Genomic DNA, 19,893 nt, shown 5'->3' with positions numbered 1-19,893 from the left:
TCACCAACCATTCCCATTTTATTACGGTGTATCCATATAAATGGTCCACCCTGTAGTGTTGAAAGTTAGGCAGATAGTCCTCCTTTGTCCTTGGTCCTTTGTAGCGTTTTAAAGCTGATACGCGGGGGTTTATCTTTCTAAAGGAAATTAGAAATATACGAATCCAGAGATCTGAACCAGTCTGGTGATGGTTTACTTAGGATCATTGAAAATAATTGATTTTTGGTAAGACCAACATTTTTATTGAAGCAACCCTTCCATATGGGATAGAGATTTCCATCTCTCCAAAACTGCTAGACAGTCAAGCAATGCCACTGGAGGCTCCAGGTCCAGATGGCTTTCCAGCAGAATTCTGGACAATTCTAGCACCAATTTTTCACAGAACATTGTAGGAAATCAAGGAAAATGGCAGCCTTCCACCAAATATGAATTCTGCTAACATTAGTCTCCTGCTAAAACCAGCCAAAGACCCTGTATTTCCTTGCGTTGTTCCAGGATCTCTTTGGGGAACTGGTCATTCATGCTGAAGTCCGTAGATCAATATCAGCCTCTTTTATTTTTTTATTTTCTATGTTTTTTCTATTTTCTATGGGTCACATTCTCGGTAACAGAGTTGACCGAGTCCTGTACCGTGGCGTTTTCAGCAGCAAGCATTTTCACCTGTTGCGGGCTGAATTCCAGGGATTCCCTCAGGGATTTAAATTCCCAGTGTAAAAAAGTGGACAATCGGTTATCAATTGACTCCAGGAACGTCAGCAAAGTCTTTGCCGGCAGGCAACGTTTTGCCGGGAGTCTGCCGGGCGACATCTTTTTGATGATGGCATCTCATTTTTGGCCGGAGAAGATGCGATCTGGGCCTACTTCATCACCATGTCCTCGAAGCACCGGTTGATGAAATCTTGGAGAGTGTCTAAGCTCTCCCTGCTGTCCTCCAGGGTGTTGGAGATGATTAAGCAGATGTGGTTAGTTATATGACAATTAAATAGTATATTTAGTATACTTGAAGCTTGAAGAAACGTTGGTTAAATTCTACGCTACCATTTGCTTTCTTTTCCGCCAAAATCTCCGGCATCTGACGTCACCTACAGCATGACTCCCTTACCTTTCCCGTCACTTCCATCACTTACCTCTTTTCAAATAGTGTTTCAAACAGATCTGAGCCAGAACCACCCTCTACTTATTCGTATCTGACATTACAGCAGCAATTAAAGAAACATAGAAGACTAGTCAGTACATATGTCATTACTCTGACGTAACAACAACAACAACAACAACAAACTTTATTTATATAGCACATTTAAAAACCAGTGTTAAGGTGCATCCAAGGCTGTCTTTGCAATGAGGTGGTCCTTTAAAGGCGTCAGTGCACCACCCACTATTTCTTTGCTTCTACTGGACTGCTGCAGCTCATATCATTTAGCATTTTATAAATATCACTTTTGTCTCATTTGGGAATACTGAGCTTTGTTTGTTTTTCATTATATCAGTGTCCTTACAGTGTTTTACTAGTTTTTTCAGTTATAGTCTTCACCTGTTTGTGTGAATGATATCAAAGACATTAAGGAAGTTTCATCTACAATGTTTATGGGTTGATGGAGCAACATCACATACCCACTTCAGCACCTCAGTTATTTATGTATTCCATGAAATTTTCTCATTTTTCATATTTAATGACAGTTTGGACTCAAGCATCATCATCTATAATTTAAGCATCTGACTTCTTCATTCAATCAGAGTCTGAAAATAATGTATAAAAAGACAGTTCAGTAGATCATTGTCACTTTTAAAGAAATATAAGTTACTTACTTTTGAGAGTTTTATTAATTTCTCAGAATTTTTTAAAAATTAGTTTTCAAATATATAAACAATCTGGCTCTAGTGTGTCTTTCTAGATACATTCAAAGACAAGATATTGGATTACTAGAAGCCTGGTGGATGGCAACTATGAAAACCACAACGCAGATCTAAATGTGGACAATCAACATACGTCCAACTGAAACCAAACTGATTACACTCTTTTACAGTAAAGGTCAAAGGCTGGTTAAAGTTAAATCATTTTAATCATTTTAATTTTATCACAATCATTTTAATATTAAAATTTTACATTTATCCATACTTTTGGAAATAATTTAAATGTCTCTGTCCCTATCTGTCTATCTTTCTCGGTCTTTCTTATACTATATTTTATACTATGTATATTCATTGTAGTTTTGTGTTTAATCTTGTTTGTGTATTTTGAATGTAGGAACCCAACAAGGGACAAGGGTTGAAGTTCAGCAATAACTGTAAACTCTATGAATCACATCTAAGAGTTGAAATGTTGAAATTCATTGTCCCTTTTAAATAATTAAATCAAAATTGAAATTGAAATTTGCCCTTTTTGTCTCTGCTTTGGTTTATGCATCTTTCCTGTCAGCTTGATCCATTCACTAGACAATTTGGGATATCCAAAAAGGGTGGCATGATACATTAATCAGCTAATGCTGGCTTGCATGGTCAGCAAGGTGCATCCAGCAGGTAGAGGGGTGCACCAAACTGAGTTGTGCAGACAAAGATACTTGCTCATAAGTATCTATGTAGCAGAAACAGTTGAATTTCACTCACCAAAACTAGTGTGCAAACTCATTGGATAGTTTGTTTGTAGGTACATTAGATACACAGCAATAAATAATTTAGTCAGGTTATTATTTTACTCCAAAAGGCACGAACACCGCAAAGATCATCAAACAGTCCAGTTCAGTGATTCATATTAGCTGAAGTCAGGACTCCCCTATTACTCACAACATCCTGCATCTCTTTAAGCACAAATACAAATAACATGAGTGAGTTACATTAGAGTTTCTTAACTGTGGAGCTGCAGTTCATGATTTTTGTTTCTTTCACCAGGTTGCAAATGTGTTTATTTCATTTTCTAGCCTGCTGCTTAAAGACATCACAAAGAAAAAGTAGAAAATTACCACAAAAGAAATATGACCAGCAGTCATAGGATGAGCACAGAGTCTTAGGTGGGAGTGAGTGTGCTTGACATTTAGTGAGGCTTGTAAAACAAAATAAAGTCCTTACTTACTGAAATTTGTCTGGCTTACAGTTTTAAAGACATCAGTGAAATGCTCCATCCCCCACCACGCTCCGCTGTGATGTGTCCTTTTGACCCCACTGATGTTTCCAACATTCAAACTATGTAAACTGCCATTTGCCATTGGTTTTGACTCCTGTTCCCACAGCAGTTCCTGACAAGTTTCAATATTTACATTTTTCTATGGCGTCAAAATGCAGCAGACTGAACAAGGGGAGGATGAACACGGTGCAGAGCTCTTGCTTTGTTCTTCAAAGGGAAACTGTTCCTCATCCCCAAAATATCTGAAGTGCTGTCACATGGACTCAGTGGAATTTGAAGCATTTACAGGCTCCATCTTGTAACTGTCAAAATGCTAAGTGTTGAGGGTAAGTGTCGTTATTGTTTTGGAATGCCTGTTCTGCTATCATTGTCTCTTCCTGTATTTTTGGAGTTATGTAAAAAATAAAATAAATTCAGGTGAATGGTGTTGCTCAACTTATCTAATTTCATATCCACTCATTTCATTCAAAGCCTTCTGAAGGTGTATTTGGATAACTGTTTGGTGCCTGTCCTGATTTGGTGAAAAGTAGTTGATCTTAATGGATAAACAGAGTCTGATGGCACTTGGGGTATTTTTCAACTAGCTGCAGAAAAAATTAAAAAAATCAAAACGCCATGTAAAAAATTTTTTTTTCAACATTTATGACGCAGACTTGCCCACAGGGAAATCGTGGATATCGTGGGTCACAGAGAATCGTGTAATGCTGGCGGCAGGCTGAACCAGATGTTCTCAAGTTTTCAAAATTGGTCTTAGTTGATGGACGATTGATAAATATTTAAGCAAGGGGCTAGTCTTTTATCCTTTTGTAAGGCATACCCTCCCATAAATATTATATCTCACAGGTCTTGCACCTGACCCCTATGGGTTGGGTGAAATGTGTGCCAGGCAGCGGCCGGGAGCAGAGGCCCTGGCGGACCGATCTCCAGCTACCGAGACTAGCAATTGGGACATGGAATGTCACCTCTCTTGTGGGGAAGGAGCCTGAGTTAGTGCATGAGGTTGAGAGGTACCGGCTAGATATAGTTGAGCTAATCTCAATGCATGGTTTGGGCTCTGGAACCAGTCTCCTGGAGAGGGGCTGGACTCTGTCTCAGTCTGGTGGGCTAGGGTGGGTATCCTAGTATCCCCTCCGCTTGCTGCATGTATGTTGGGGTTTCTCTCGGTGGATGAGAGGGTTTGTTCCCTGCACTTTCGGGTCAGGGAATGGGTCCTGACAGTCGTTTGCACTTATGCGACAAAATACGGTTCAGAGTACCCAGCCTTCTTGGAGTCCTTGGAGTGGGGTGCTTGAGGGTGCTCCACCTGGGGACTCTGTTGTCTTACTGGGAGACTTCAACACTCATGTGGGCAACGACAGTGAGACCTGGAGGGGCGTGACTGGGAGGAATGGCCTCCCAGATCTTAACCCGTGCAGTGTTTTGTTGTTGGACTTCTGTGCAAACTACAGTTTGTCCATAACGAACACCATGTCCATAAGTGCACATGGCACCAGGACACCCTAGGCCGCAGGTCGATGATTGATTTTGTAATTGTATCACCAGACCTGTGGCCATATGTTCTGGACACTCAGGTAAAGAGAGGGGCTGAGCTGTCAACTGATCACCAATTGGTGAGTTGCATCTGGTGGTGGGGGAGGATGCTGGGACAGACCTAGCACAAATAAATGTGTAGTGAGCGTGTGCTTGAAAGGCCTGAGGGCAAGGGACCACCAGGCTGAAGAAGGAGTCCTATAGGGCTTCGTTAGCCTGTGGGACTTTGGTGGCAGCTGATAGATACTGACAGGCCAAGCGGAATGCGACCCGGCAGTGGCTGAAGCAAAACCTTGGGCGTGGGACGATTTGGAAGAAGGAAATGGAAAAAGACTTTCGGACTGCCTTGTAGAGATTCTGGCAAACAATCAGGCGTCTCAGGAGGGGAAAGCGGTGCTCTACCTGCACTTTGTATATTGCGGATGGAGCACTGCTGACTTCGACGGAGAACATTGTCAGGGGGTGGAAGGAATACTTCAAGGACCTCCTTAATCCCACTGGCACATCTTCTGCGGAGGAAGCAGAGTCTGGGAACGAGGGGGATGACTTGCTGGGTTTGAAGTTACTGAGGCAGTTAAATAACTCCTTGGTGGCAGAACACCTGGGCCCGTATCCCTAAAGAATCTTTGTGCAAAAAGTGGCTCCTAGCGGCCAAATTCTAAGAAAATTCTCAGAGTCATGACGTTTACTTAGAATTTCCCCAAAAAGTGACACGACAATCCCAGTTAATATAAAAGCTATTCCTCAAGATTCCTAGCGCTTAAAAGGGCCCCTAAGGCGAGATCTGCTAAGAGCAGGGAAGAGGACTTTTAGTGGCTTAGGAGTTCCCCTAAGCAGCTGCACAAAATGGCCAACAGAAGAGGCAGGAGAGATGTCCTGCAAACACTGGATGACAGGGAATTATTGAGACGCTACAGATTGGATCGTGCAGGAATCATGTTTGTGGTGGATCTCCTTAGAGATGCAATTACTTCACCAACTCGACGCCACAACGCTATTACACCGGAGACGAAAGTAATCACAACCCTGAGGTATTTGGCAACCGGGAAAATGCAACAATGCAGCAGTGATGACTTGGGTCTGTCCCAATCCTCCATCAGCAGAGTCATCCCCCAAACACTGACAGCTTTGTCACAACCTAATATTGTGACACAATTTGTTTCATTCCCGCTGGATGCCCGCACTTTACACACACATAAAAGGGCATTTATGGACATTGCAGGATTCCCTGGCGTTGTGGGTGTAATTGATGGAACACATGTGAGAATAATTGCGCCATCAGAGGACGAGGCTGTCTTTGTTAACAAGAGGAATTTCCACAGCATCAATGTGCAAATAGTGTTCAATGCGGCCTGTAAGATTTTGGACATTGTGGCGAAACGGCCAGGCTCCACACATGATGCGAGAATGCTCTCCGAGAGTGGCATCAGACAGCTTTTTGAGAGACGCTATGTGCCAGCTAATTGCCACTTGTTAGGGGACAGTGGCTACCCATGCAAACCATGGCTCCTTACACCTTACCTCCAGCCACGCCAAGGGCCCCAACTAAACTATAACAGGTAAGCCAAACAATACAAAAATCATGGAAATGAAATGCAAGCAATATGTTAGAGCATCCAAGTAGTGCAATATTTCCATCGAATAATTAAAGGTCTCTGTATTCTATTGTAGGGCCCACAAGACAACAAGAGCGGTGGTGGAGCGTGGCATAGGCGCTTTCATGTTCTCCACGGAGAGGTGCGGCTGAGGCCTGAAAAAGTCAGCAAAGTCATCATAGCCTGTGCAATATTACACAATATTTGCAAGGTTAGACAGATTGCAGAACCTCTGGAGGAGCCCAGAGTGGACTGCCTTACAGGGCAAACTTCACAAATTTACATTTCAGGCAAGCTGTAGCCCCATGTCTTTTGAGAACTTGTGATGGTATTAAGAACTACCACAGTTTTACTGCACATCACCTGCAATTGTTAAATGCAAGACACAGAACACAATATGTAAATGGTTTATTTTTTAGGTGTTCAATTTTAAGGCGGTAGTACTCCTCCTGAAGGGAAAGGACTTTTTTTTGTTGTTCAAACACATCAATTGTGAGTTGCAATCTGCTCTCCTGCAGGGATGTTGACGGAGCAGGTGCTGCGGATGGGAATGGTGTTTGATCCGCCGGGCTATCCTGAGTAGCAGCTGCAGATGGTTCAGGCGGCAATCTCATCGGCAAACTTGATGGGCCCGGTTCTTGTGATGGCTCCATGCTACAGAAATACATAGGCCTAGTTTAATTATTGTTTTGATTAAATTAATTTGATACAATGAGCATGGATAAAAAAGCCATCTCTAGACCCAGCTGTCTTAGCTAATTATAGGCCAATCTCCAACCTTCCTTTCATATCAAAAATCCTTGAAAGAGTAGTTGTCAAACAGCTAACTGATCATCTGCAGAGGAATGGCTTATTTGAAGAGTTTCAGTCAGGTTTCAGAGCTCAGCACAGCACAGAAACAGCTTTAGTGAAGGTTACAAATGATCTTCTTATGGCCTCTGACAGTGGACTCATCTCTGTGCTTGTTCTGCTAGACCTCAGTGCTGCGTTTGATACTGTTGACCATAATATCCTATTAGAGCGATTAGAACATGCTGTAGGTATTACAGGTACTGCACTGCAGTGGTTTGTATCATATCTATCTAATAGACTCCAATTTGTACAAGTAAATGGAGAGTCCTCTTCACACACTAAGGTCAATTATGGAGTTCCACAGGGTTCAGTGCTAGGACCAATTCTATTTACATTATACATGCTTCCCTTAGGCAGCATCATTAGAAGACATAGCATAAATTTTCACTGCTATGCAGATGACACGCAGCTCTATCTATCCATGAAGCCAGGTATCACAGACCAATTAGTTAAACTGCAGGAATGTCTTAAAGACATAAAGACCTGGATGGCCGCTAACTTTCTGCTTCTTAATTCAGATAAAACTGAGGTTATTGTACTCGGCCCTGAAAATCTTAGAAATATGGTATCTAAGCAGATTCTTACTCTGGATGGCATTACCTTGGCCTCCAGTAATGCTGTGAGGAACCTTGGAGTCATTTTTGACCAGGACATGTCCTTCAACGCACATATTAAACAAATATGTAAGACTGCTTTCTTCCATTTGCGCAACATCTCTAAAATTAGAAATATCCTGTCTCAGAGTGATGCTGAAAAACTAGTTCATGCATTTATTACTTCCAGGCTGGACTACTGTAATTCTTTATTATCAGGATGTCCTAAAAACTCACTGAAAAGCCTTCAGCTAATCCAAAATGCTGCAGCAAGGGTACTGACAGGGACTAGAAAGAGAGAGCATATTTCTCCTGTTTTGGCTTCCCTTCATTGGCTTCCTGTTAAATCCAGAATTGAATTCAAAATCCTGCTCCTCACATACAAGGTCTTAAATAATCAGGCCCCATCTTATCTTAATGACCTTGTAGCACCATATCACCCTATTAGAGCACTTCGCTCTTGCACTGCAGGCCTACTTGTTGTTCCTAGAGTATTTAAAAGTAGAATGGGAGGCAGAGCCTTCAGTTTTCAGGCCCCTCTTCTGTGGAACCAACTTCCAGTTTGGATTCGGGAGACAGACACTATCTCTACTTTCAAGATTAGGCTTAAAACTTTCCTTTTTGCTAAAGCATATAGTTAGGGCTGGACCAGGTGACCCTGAATCCTCCCTTAGTTATGCTGCAATAGACGTAGGCTGCCGGGGATTCCCATGATGCATTGAGTTTTTCCCTTCCAGTCACCTTTCTCACTCACTATGTGCTAATAGACCTCTCTGCATCGAATCATATCTGTTATTAATCTCTGTCTCTCTTCCACAGCATGTCTTTCATCCTGTTTTCCTTCTTTCACCCCAACCGGTCGCAGCAGATGGCCGCCCCTCCCTGAGCCTGGTTCTGCCGGAGGTTTCTTCCTGTTAAAAGGGAGTTTTTCCTTCCCACTGTCGCCAAAGTGCTTGCTCATAGGGGGTCATATGATTGTTGGGTTTTTCTCTGTATTTATTATTGTGCTATCTACTGTACAATATAAAGCGCCTTGAGGCGACTTTTGTTGTGATTTGGCGCTATATAAATAAAATTGAATTGAATTGAATTGAATTGAATTGGATAACACATGAAATGGCTTCTGCAATGAATAAACACTGTAGATATGAATAACCCTGTGTCCTACCTTTGCTGCACTTCAAGGGCCTGCATCATTGATGTGTCAATGCCTGTTGGCAGCCCGGTGACACTGACCTCAGAGTGTCCCAGGACTTGAAAGACAGTGTCGGCCACCTGGGACAGCCGCTTTGCGGGTGGTCCACCCCCTAGAAAGAAACAGTCAATGAACACAGTACTTAGGCATGTAAATTAACTTTGCCAGCAGGAGCAAGTTGCCAGATTATGTGGTAGGCTATAATATTTTGCTCACCTGTGAGTGAGGATTCCCGCTTATGTGCTGCAATCTCATCTTTTGCCTTGGACTGCAGCACATACCACCTTTTCTCACAATCGTCGCCTGTCCGCACCACCAGTGGAAAAGAGGCATTGATTGTTTGGGATATTGTGTCCCAGGTGCGCCTCTTGCCTTGGCTAGTGACAGTTGGGCCAAATTTTCCTCGTAACATACCTTTATGTTCGTTCACCAACTGGGCCAGCAACAAACCTTGCTCCTCAGTCCAGTTCGGCTTGCGAGTCCTGTTTTTTTCTCCATTTTCTGTGTTTGTAGGATATTTGTTAACAAGCCTTTATAAATAGACCAGCTAGCAATCACAGACATTGATAAAAGCTGAGCCGTGTTACCCTCGTTAAGACCACACTGGACTTGTAACGTTGTGATTTCTACTTCATTAGGGACAGCCCCTTGAGATAGGCAATCTTGTTTTCAATGGGGTCCATATGGGAGTGAAAGTACAAAATATGCCAACTAGGATATTAATATGAGCAAATAAGACACGAATCATTATTTGAACAGGGTGTAATGAGTTTAAGTTTTCACATATTTTAGATTCTAATGTTAGGCTATAACCCCTACAGCTTTCTATTCATTTTCCAGATATTTTCTTGAATGTGAAATATTATTTACAATTACAGTCAGCATAAGATTATAGTGTATAATTATGTTTATTGATTTGAGGGTACACCCTTTGCTCATTCTCACCAAAAGCTCATTTCCATCAAACTTGTAGGATCAACCAATCACGGCTTTTGAAATGATGACTCATACCTAGCAACGGGGTCAACCACACCTCCTCACTAAGATAGGATTTTCCATCCATTCCTTGCTCAGAGTTCACTGAAAATGTTCTGGAATCACTTCTAAGCTAAAACTCCTGGCAAGGAATTTTTAGGTTAAGTTAGGAGCTCTCTGAGAGGATTCTCAGAATCTTTAGGGATACGGGCCCTGGTGTGGATGAGGTCCGCCCTGAGTTCCTGAAGGCTCTGAATGTTGTAGGGCTGTCTTGGTTGACACGCCTCTGCAATGTTGCTTGGAGATCAGGGACGGTACCTCTGGATTGGTGTGTTCCAACTATAGGGGGATCACACTCATCAGCTTCCCTGGGAATGTCTGTGCCAGGGTGCTGGAAAGGAGAGTCCATCCGTTAGTTGAACTTCGGGATACAGGAGGAATAATGTAGTTTTCATCCTGGTTGTGGAACACTGGACCAGCTCTTTATCCTCTCAAGGATACTTGAGGGTGCATGGGAGTTTGCACCAACCAGTCTACATGTGTTTTGTGGACTTCGAGAAGGCATTCGACCGTGTCCCTCGGAGTATCCTCTGGGAGGTGCTTCGGTAGTATGGGCCCATTGCTTCGGGCCATTCGGTCCTTATACAACCGTTGCAAGAGCTTGGTCCGCATAACCGGCAATAAGGGTGATGGACTCCGCCAGTGCTGCCATTTGTCACTGATTCTGTTCGTAATTTTTATAGACAGAATTTCTAGGCATAGCCAAGTGGTGGAAGGCTTTTACTTGTGTGGTCTCAGAATCTCATCTCTTTTTTTTTTTTTTTTTTTTTTTTTTCTTTTTTCCCCCTGTCCCGTTTGGATCTTTAGCCATCAGAATTGTTGTCTTAAGGCCAAGAGAGATGCCAAGCGGATTTACTTTACCAACTGGATCATCATGGCCTTGCCATATTGGTCCATTTGATTGACCTTTATATAATTATGTATTTATTTTATTTTCAGTTGTTACAGTCGGGACAGACATGACTGGGAGATAGGACAGGGAGAAAGAATGAAAGAAAGAGAGGGAGAGAAAGAAAAATTGAGGGGAGAAGAGATGGCGAGAAAGGGGAGAAGAAAGAAAGAAAACAAACAAAACACCTGGATCACCTGTATGGAGAGAAAAAACAGAAGAGACAACAAACAAACAAACAAACAAACAAAAAAAAAACAGCTACATAATAAATACAGCACCATCACAATAAACTAGCTAGCAGTAGATAACAGTAGATACTAAATATTAAATGTTGTTGTGCAGCACGCAAGATAGATAGCACACAATGTGCTTTGAGGTAGCAGCCAAGAAAGGTGTAGTTTGTGTCTGTGAACACCCGTGTATACACCTGTGTGGATAAGCATGCTTGTATTCCAAAGGTTTCTCCATGTAACGATCTGCTAGGGAGTGTGGGGAGCCATAGCCCCGTCCCCCAGGGCATGAAGCAGCTATGGAGGATATCCAGGCCCCAGACATCCAGAGGCCCCAGAGTATGAGGACCCAAGGAGGACCACCAAAGGGGGGGAACCATGCCACCCTCCTGGGAAGAGCTGAGTAGACCCCCAAACGAGATGTCACCCAGCAGCCACAGAGCAGAGGCCGGAGGGGGTTGCAGTGGCGTGCCCGCGGGCTCTGCCGGCAGCCGGCTGCGCCAGAGAGGACCGAGCTTCAGGCCCAGAGGCCAGAGGCCTGAGGGCACCCCACCCCCCGGAAGGGGCCCAGCCGGGCCACAGGTGCCAGGCCCCGCCAATTCAGAATCTCATCTCTGCTTCTCGCAGATAATGTTTTTCTGTTGGCTTCATCGGGTGATGGCCTCCAGCTCGCACTGGAACAGGTCGCAGCCGAGTGTGAAGCGGTGGGAATGAGAATCAGCACCTCCAAATCTAAGGCCAGGGTCCCCAGCTGGAAAAAGGTGGAGTCCCCACTCCGGGTCAGGGACAATTTCCTGCCCCAAAGTGAAGGGGTTTTGTTAATGAGTGACAGGAGAAAGGAGCGGGAGATCAACAGACGGATTGGTGCTGTGGCTGCAGTGATGCGGACACTGTACTGGTCTGTTGTGATAAAGAGAGAGCCGAGTATAAAAGCGAAGCCTTCAATTTACCGGTTGATCTACGTCCCTACCCTCACCTATGGTCAACAAGCTGTGTGTAGTGGCCAAAAGAACGAGATCGCGGATACAAGCGGTGGAAATGGGCTTCCTCCGAAGGGTGGCTGGCCTCTCCCTTAGAGATAGGGTGAGAAGTACAGCCAACCAGGAGGGTTGGCAAAAGGTGAACTGCGTTATAGCGAGGGACCACTATATCTCTTGGCTGCCTGGGAACGCCTTGGTGTTCCCCTGGACAAGGTGGAGGAGGTGGCTGGGGAGAGGAAGGTCTTGGCTGCTCTGCTTATAATTATTAGCACTATTATAATAATAGTGCTATCAGCGTTAATCTCGTTAAAATGACGTTAACGCCATAACTGCATTAACGCGGCAAATCTCCATTAGCGAGTTAACGCGGATCGCCCCGTTCGTGGGGCTGGACAACACGTTAACGAGCTAACCGCGCTAACATGTTAACGAGCTAACCGCGCTAACATGTTAACGAGCTAACAGCGCTAATGCGTTAACGTGTTGTCCAGCCCCACACACGGGGCGATCCGCGTTAACTCGCTAATGGAGATTTGCCGCGTTAATGCAGTTATGGCGTTAACGTCATTTTAACGAGATTAACGCTGATAGCACTTGTTATGATCCAATGTGGTGTTTGTTTTATGTGTGACTCCTCCAACCAGAGGATGGCTGTCGGTTTCTTCCCCTTTTCTCTCTTAGGAGATGGACACCTGGGCGTGCCTGCTGAGTAGCTGGGCTGCTGTGTCACCTATTGTGTCAGTGTCCGTCTCTCAACCCTTATATAGTCCCTGCGATGATGGGTTGGATGACAGGCACAGCTCTGTTTCTGGTGCGCGTCTTAGGAACTCTGAAATCTTGGCTGACTTGGATGTCTATTTAGCACATCTGTCTGATCCCGCCAAATCTGATGTCCGTGAGCTCATTAAAACTTACCCAACTCTGTTTGGTGATATCCCCACTCAAACGCATGTACTAAGCCACGATATTGATGTGGGTGATCACAAGCCCATAAAGCAACATGCATATAGAGTAAATCCCACTAAGCGTGCCATAATGCAGCAAGAAGTTCAGTATCTTCTTGACCATGGTTTTGCTCTTCCCAGTAATAGCTCTTGGAGCTCACCATCACTTCTTGTCCCAAAGCCCGATCAAACCTCCCGTTTCTGTAATGACTTCCGAAAAGTGAATGCTGTAACAAAACCAGACTCTTTCCCACTCCCACGCATGGATGACTTGGTTGACCGTGTCGGATCAGCAACCTTCGTGACCAAGCTTGATCTCCTAAAGGGATACTGGCAGGTTCCGTTAACTGACCGTGCATCCGAAATCAGTGCCTTTGTTACGCCTGACCATTTTTTGCAGTATACCGTCATGCCGTTCGGGTTAAGAAATGCCCCAGCCACCTTCCAGCGACTGATGAACACTGTGTTACATGGAGTCAGAAATTGTGAAGTGTATCTGGATGATATAGTGGCCTATTCATCCACCTGGACTGAACACCTCAAAACTCTCAGTGAAATATTTGACCGTTTGCGTGATGCCTCTCTGACACTGAACTTGGCTAAGTGTGAGTTTGGAAAGGCTGTGGTAACCTACCTAGGGAAACAAGTAGGACAGGGTCAAGTCCTCCCTGTTGCTGTGAAAGTGCAGGCAATATTAAATTTCCCAGCTCCGCAGACGCGTCGGGAGCTGCGGCGTTTTCTAGGCATGGCAGGTTATTATCGTGGGTTCTGCAAAAACTTCTCCGAGGTAGTAGCCCCACTAACCAGTCTTGCCAGTCCAAAATCACCATTTGTGTGGTCAGAGACATGTCAGTTTGCTTTCGAAGCTGCCAAAGCTCTCCTTTGCAGTGCTCCGGTGTTGGCCGCCCCTGATTTCACACGTCCGTTCAAACTTGAGGTGGACGCCAGTGCTTTGGGGGCTGGTGCAGTGCTTTTGCAGGAGGATGAAAATGGCATTGACCATCCAGTCTGTTTCTTTTCCAAAAAATTCCTAAAACACCAATTGCATTACAGCACGATTGAGAAGGAAGCCTTAGCCTTATTGCTAGCCTTGCAGCACTTTGAAGTGTACCTTGGGTCCAGTCTCGTTCCAACCGTCGTGTTCTCTGACCACAACCCTCTCCAGTTCCTAACTCGGATGCAGAACAGCAACCAGCGCCTTATGCGCTGGTCCTTACTCCTCCAGGACTTCAACATTGAAATCCGATACAAAAAGGGCTCAGAGAATGTCATGGCTGATGCCCTCTCTAGGTCTTGAATCAAACATTTCATTTGGGGTTAAATGTTTGATTTTTGGGTGGGGGGAAATGTTATGATCCAATGTGGTGTTTGTTTTATGTGTGACTCCTCCAACCAGAGGATGGCTGTCGGTTTCTTCCCCTTTTCTCTCTTAGGAGATGGACACCTGGGCGTGCCTGCTGAGTAGCTGGGCGGAGTCTCTTCCTGTCCTTGGATTGGATAATTGACTAATCACCTGCAGTATTTAACTACCAGATGACAGCCACCTGGCCCCTCTCTCCTAATCTCCACCATTCAACCAAGAACCTGTGTGTTGGTTCGTTGCAGTGTAGAGTTTCTTTGACAAAGTGTTCAGCCAGTATAACCTTGTGTGTGTGTCTGGCATTATTATGTCAATTTTGTAAATAGCTGTAAATAGATTGGTCAAGTAGCAATCGTACACTTTGTTCACCTTGTATATATCCTTCACTGCAGCAGCCTAGTAGGCGTGAGAAGCCATTTTTGTTGATTACGTTTTCTCCTGTTTTTTGTTTAGGAAGTTAGGTAAGTGAATTTGTCTTTTGTTTGGGTTTCATTTTTGTGTAGGAAAGCGTAGGGACCAGTAGGGAGTTTTGTTTGTTATTTTTGGCACTGCTCACTGCTGAAGCTAATAAATGGCTGCTTAGCACTTTAAAAGTTACGACTGTTTGTGTTCTTGCTTTGGTGGAGCGGGAGTGGGCCAATTTCTTGTTGCGTTCAATACATGCCTGGACAAAGAACGTAACAGCACTATTATTATTATTTAAACACAATACCATTTTTAAAATGTACTTGAAGTACTTAAAATAGCACTTATTTATTATTTGATTCTGTTACCCACTAAAACCCTTTTAAATTAAAAAAAACTTTGCCCTTTGGGTCAAATTTTCTTGTGCAATTAAATTTGATTAATCAAGATTAATTAATTATAAAGCCTCTAATTAATTACATAAATTTTATAATCAAGTCCCACCCCTAGTTAATAGTAAGAAATGTCAGATAATCTTAAGAGTTGATTCACCCTCCCGGTAGCCCAGTTTAATAAGTGAAAGAAGCTGTTCCAGCATTTCTAATAATGTAATGTTGTATTGTAATGCCCCTCCCTGAGCCTGGTTCTGGTTTCTTCCTGTTAAAAGAGTTTTTCCTTCCCACTGTCGCCAAAATGCTTGCTCATAGGGGGTCATACCTCCTCTTGGGAGGTATGACCTAATCTCTGTGGGTTTACTGCAGAGAAAATCCTCGGGGGGTGGGAGGGCAGGACAGCAGAGACGAGATGAGGTTCAGATATGAAGTTTGAGACACTGAAGGACTATTGTTGCATTAGAAATGTTAACTACACTTCCAGTTATCTTTTCAAACACTAAAAGAGAGTTTTGTTATAATATCCCCAGGGGAAGAATGAACTCTCAACTCTCTAAAAGAAAACACACCCAAACCCACTGAGGAGGGTTAATTTATCTAAAGCCAACTACAACATGATAAATGTACTAAGAACAGAGTGATAATAGAAGCATGTTAAAATCACCAGTTTACTCTGTGTCTTACTTCAGTAATTTATCCTTTCTTCTTCCCCTGATCAATTCTAAGTTACCATTCACAAGACTCAACACTTAAAAGCCCGTAAGTAAAATTTGGTGTTAAAATTGAGAGAAATCGAGATTAACACTGTAATTAAATGGTTTGCACTGGTGTTGTCAGCCTCTGGGGTTTCACTTGTTTTTCACTAGTTTCACTCAGTGTGAGAAAAACCTCTATCTATTCTAAGATACATTCAAAAACATGAATTAAATTGTATCAACATCATAATATTATGATCATAATAAAAAACTCAACATAAATAAAAACTTAACTAATAAAAAGATGAATAAATGATTTTTATGTTGTTATTTTATTTTTAAAATATATTCTGTAAATTTATTTAAACAAAACATTTTTAAATAAATTAGTGTTGTGTTTATAAGTGAAATAGAATTTTTAATCCACTCATTAATTTGCAGAATACAAATGTAAAAAAAAAAAGGCTGGTAATTCATCAATAAAATATGTTGTAATGATCCCTTTGGCATAACTCGGTCTCCATCACTAAAACTACATTTTATGTTGTGAAAAACATGTTATGTGATTAGATGTGTTGTGACTTTGTAAGCGAGGAGTTGTGTCGTGTGACGTGAATGAAAACCTTCCCTGATCTGTGTTACTGTTCCAATCAGTCTGTCTTTGCGTCATCTCTTTTCCAGCTCCACTCACAGCTTTATTCACTATTCTGTAGTATGTATTAAAAGTACCCAAATATTTTCTTTAATTAGTACCTCATTATCGGTCCACAGTTATTCATCCAGCAATTGAAGACGTTTGTTTTTGTGGTAATAAAGAGTCAGTGTGTTAATGTGCCCTCCTACCATTCTAGACTATGACTCATATCTAATCCTCACTGCAGAGAGTTATATGTGAGGTGAATACTTATGAAGGCAACAATCCTAAACTTGTTTCTACACTTCAGCCTTGTAAATCTGTATGTCAGCAGCACGTAATGTTTGCCTTTCATATGTATATGAGCAAATGCACACAATGCTACATATAACAGTTTAACGACACTGTCTTTAAAAGAAAAAAAATCTGTTTACAGAGAAATGAAACGGTTATTGGAAATGCTTTTTTTGGTCATGCCCATTTGGTTCTTATTTTTGCTGCATTCAAAATTGTATATTTACATAACTCCTTATGCACGGCAGGATTGTTAATATGAGGAACCATATTGCATATTAATCTTATGTGTTTCTTGTTTGCTAAGAAATATCTTAATGCTTTAATTTTTTTAAGCCTAAAAGTTATTGAGTGTGTTTTGAGAGGGGAGGGGGACTGTTAATTGACAAACTGAAATAACTGTTGTTTGTCATGATTTTATTTTTAGAAGGTAATATATGGGTGTGGAAGTGCCTTTTCATGTTAGAATGAAAATACAAACACGTAACATACACACGCTGATGTACCCATGTGCAGAGGGCAGACAGTGTGTGTGTGTGTGTGTGTGTGTGTGTGTGTGTGTTTGGATGAGAGTTTTGCTCCTAATACCAGAAATATGTATTCACACCTGCTGATGAGCTATATTTGTTTGCACATGTATTGGTCTGCACTGTCTCAAAGGGTGTTTGTGCTGTGTTTATTTGCGTAAGCCATGTCGAAATAATATAAGACCTAAATCTCTGCAGAAACTTTGAATTGCATCAGTAGAGGAAGGATTTCAGTATAGTTTTTTTGCCTCTCACCTGAAATATCCTCGCAGTGGGTGAAAGTATTAACTTGGATTATTCAGGATGATTCCTGGTTTGCCACTGATATCCAGATCTCTGTGCTCACTTGAACATGTGCAATCTAACATGGTAAAAGAAAAAAAAAAACACTAAAAGTAAAGTGTGTGCAACAAGAACAGCTAAAAAAATGTGGATGAAGGTGTTGTTGGAAAGATTAATATTGGACAAATACTATAATTATATAAAAATTTTAAATCAGCAAATTCAACATAGGGTATCTATAAATGAGTAGAGAGAGAAAGAAAAAAATAAAATATACCTATCAATAAGGCTATATATGAAATTCCAAATAGTTTATTTTAATTTATTTACTTTTTAAGCTGTTTTTTTGATAATTCAAGACATTTTTCACTGTTTCTTATGCAACAGACATTTAGGATTTTTTCAAATTGCCTTTCATTGAATGCTTTGAAGTAAGATATCTCAAGAATGCGTACTGAAATTTTAAAGATTTTTTTTAAATGACACAGTCATAAAAAAAAGTCGGTAAAATAAAATTTAAAAAACTGTGTCCACAGACAAGAAGGATGCTGAAAACCCCCACAATGTTAAATTATTACTAGCATTAATTGGTTGTAAAGTATAAGGTTTTCGGAACCGAGTATCCAGCATGGAAGCCCAGGACTGTCTGCATAAAAAGGAAAACAAAAACTGAAATGTAATTTTCTACTTTCTTTTTAACGATGTACATTAAATTTAAATTTACAAATGTGACCATTTTTAAATTACACCAGTGTCCCTGTAAATGTAAAGAAGGTGTGTATATTTGAAACTTGGTCCAAATATTCCAGTTAAACTGTCATCCCTACAAAGAAAAACTCGTCAGGTTATTAATTATAGATTAAGACCTTGAATATTTAAATAAATAAATAGTCACTTGTAAAAATAAGACGCAAAAAAACTTAAGCTAAAGCTACTTTTTGTTCCATGACCTGTGCTAATTAGCTACCAGCTTGCCTAAACAAAATCTTGCTAGCCTGCTGCCTGTTTCTGCTCTTGAGTTCACTTGTCATCTGCCTGTTCCTGCCTCTGTCTTGGATAACCACAGGCCTGCTTGCAATGATACTGACAGCCTCTAGCGACTTCTTGTTCCTGAGTGAATTAACTTCGTCCCTGGTTCCACCCTAAATGACTCCCACTCATCAAATATCCCAGGAACCCTGCTAGCACTTAAAATAACTCTCTGAGCATCTGAATGTCATTGAAGGTCTTGCTTTCTCCTGCTGTCTGTCATCTAGCTCTTGATGCATTTAGGTGCCAGCTAACCAGTACTAGCAATCCGTTCTATCCGTCCATGAGCCACGAGCCTGAACCAGTTTATATGCCGGACAGGATACTGCTCTCTGATTGGCCAGTACAATAGCACACAATCAGTGAACTTCCTGATCCACCTATGGATTAGGTGGATCTGGAGTAGCTCTCCAGAAGGTTATATAGCTTCCAGACTATAATCTGTTCAGATCCTCATTGATACTAGTCCCTAATGTCAGGGAGATCAGTCTACTCAACACAAAAGCCAACGGTTCTCTTGTTTGTGGGTCAGTAAATACCTCTCCTGTTGATGTGTTTAACCTCATGAAGACTCCTCCTGTCCCAAACCAATGACCCATCCTGTGCTGTCTGTAGTTCTGCAACTTTAGAGTCAATTAAGTAGTCTTCTTTTGCCCTCCCATTCCAAAGTTGGATAACTTTTCCCAGTCCCTGAGTTAGAGTGATGAACTCCCTGCTTTAAGTCTGTGTTGACTAATTTCTAAGTCTGCAACTGGAGCATAAAATGTATGCAATTCATAGTATGTTACAGAAGGACAATATATGCCATTGACAGATGGTAAATATGCAAGAAATGTAAAAGTGATAGTGATAGCCAGTCTTTTATTGGTCCAGCATCACATTTAAACTCTATAGATTTATAATTTTGTATATTATATACACTTCGTCTCATTATTCCTATTGTAAGCCTGTTCTCTCTTACATAAAGCTTAGTCACAGATTCTACCCATAATATATAACATGCTCTTACCCCTCTCAAAGAGAATTCAGAAGTATCCTGGGAGGTCCAAAGGCTAAAGGCCAGGATGCAGCAACTGGCAAAGACATTGCTGAGGTCAGGTTAGATCAGTGGCAGGCCAGCATGCAGGGTAAAAATGGAAAACAGAGGACAAGCCTGACAAGTTATTGGTTAAAGGGTTAGCACTCATTAAAAAAGTCTAAAACATTTACCAGTACATGTCAGTTTTTTCATTTGTCATGCCCAGAAGTTATAGTTATGGCTGCTGCTGTCATTGATATGTTTTAGTTTACAAATGAGCAGGGTTTTTGGGG

General features: G+C 42.0%; 1 protein-coding gene and 1 long non-coding RNA gene across 3 annotated transcripts; one reads left to right on the top strand and one right to left on the bottom strand.

Moving 5' to 3' along the window:
- The first annotated feature begins 1,219 nt into the window (after positions 1–1,219).
- On the top strand, positions 1,220–6,491 carry LOC112846432 (putative nuclease HARBI1). Its single transcript, XM_025905905.1, has 2 exons — positions 1,220–6,207; positions 6,320–6,491. The coding sequence occupies exons 1-2, from the start codon at positions 5,495–5,497 to the stop codon at positions 6,393–6,395; spliced, it is 789 nt and encodes a 262-aa protein (XP_025761690.1). The 5' UTR covers positions 1,220–5,494; the 3' UTR covers positions 6,396–6,491.
- Positions 6,492–6,636: 145 nt separating this feature from the next.
- Positions 6,637–10,824, bottom strand: LOC109201917 (uncharacterized). Of its 2 annotated transcripts, XR_002061846.1 has the most exons (3): positions 9,100–10,824; positions 8,857–8,995; positions 6,637–6,897 (listed from the first exon to the last, which is right to left on the bottom strand). It is a non-coding gene; the product is annotated as an uncharacterized LOC109201917 (long non-coding RNA). The 2 variants fall into 2 exon arrangements; XR_002061845.1 differs by having other exon boundaries at positions 8,857–10,824.
- Between the last annotated feature and the right edge of the window lie 9,069 nt (positions 10,825–19,893).

Source organism: Oreochromis niloticus, linkage group LG1 (assembly GCF_001858045.2).
Source record: "Oreochromis niloticus isolate F11D_XX linkage group LG1, O_niloticus_UMD_NMBU, whole genome shotgun sequence".
Classification (NCBI taxonomy): Eukaryota; Metazoa; Chordata; class Actinopteri; order Cichliformes; family Cichlidae; genus Oreochromis; species Oreochromis niloticus.
The sequence above is the reverse complement of the archived record's forward strand: the minus strand, read 5'-3'. Positions and strand labels throughout refer to the sequence as shown.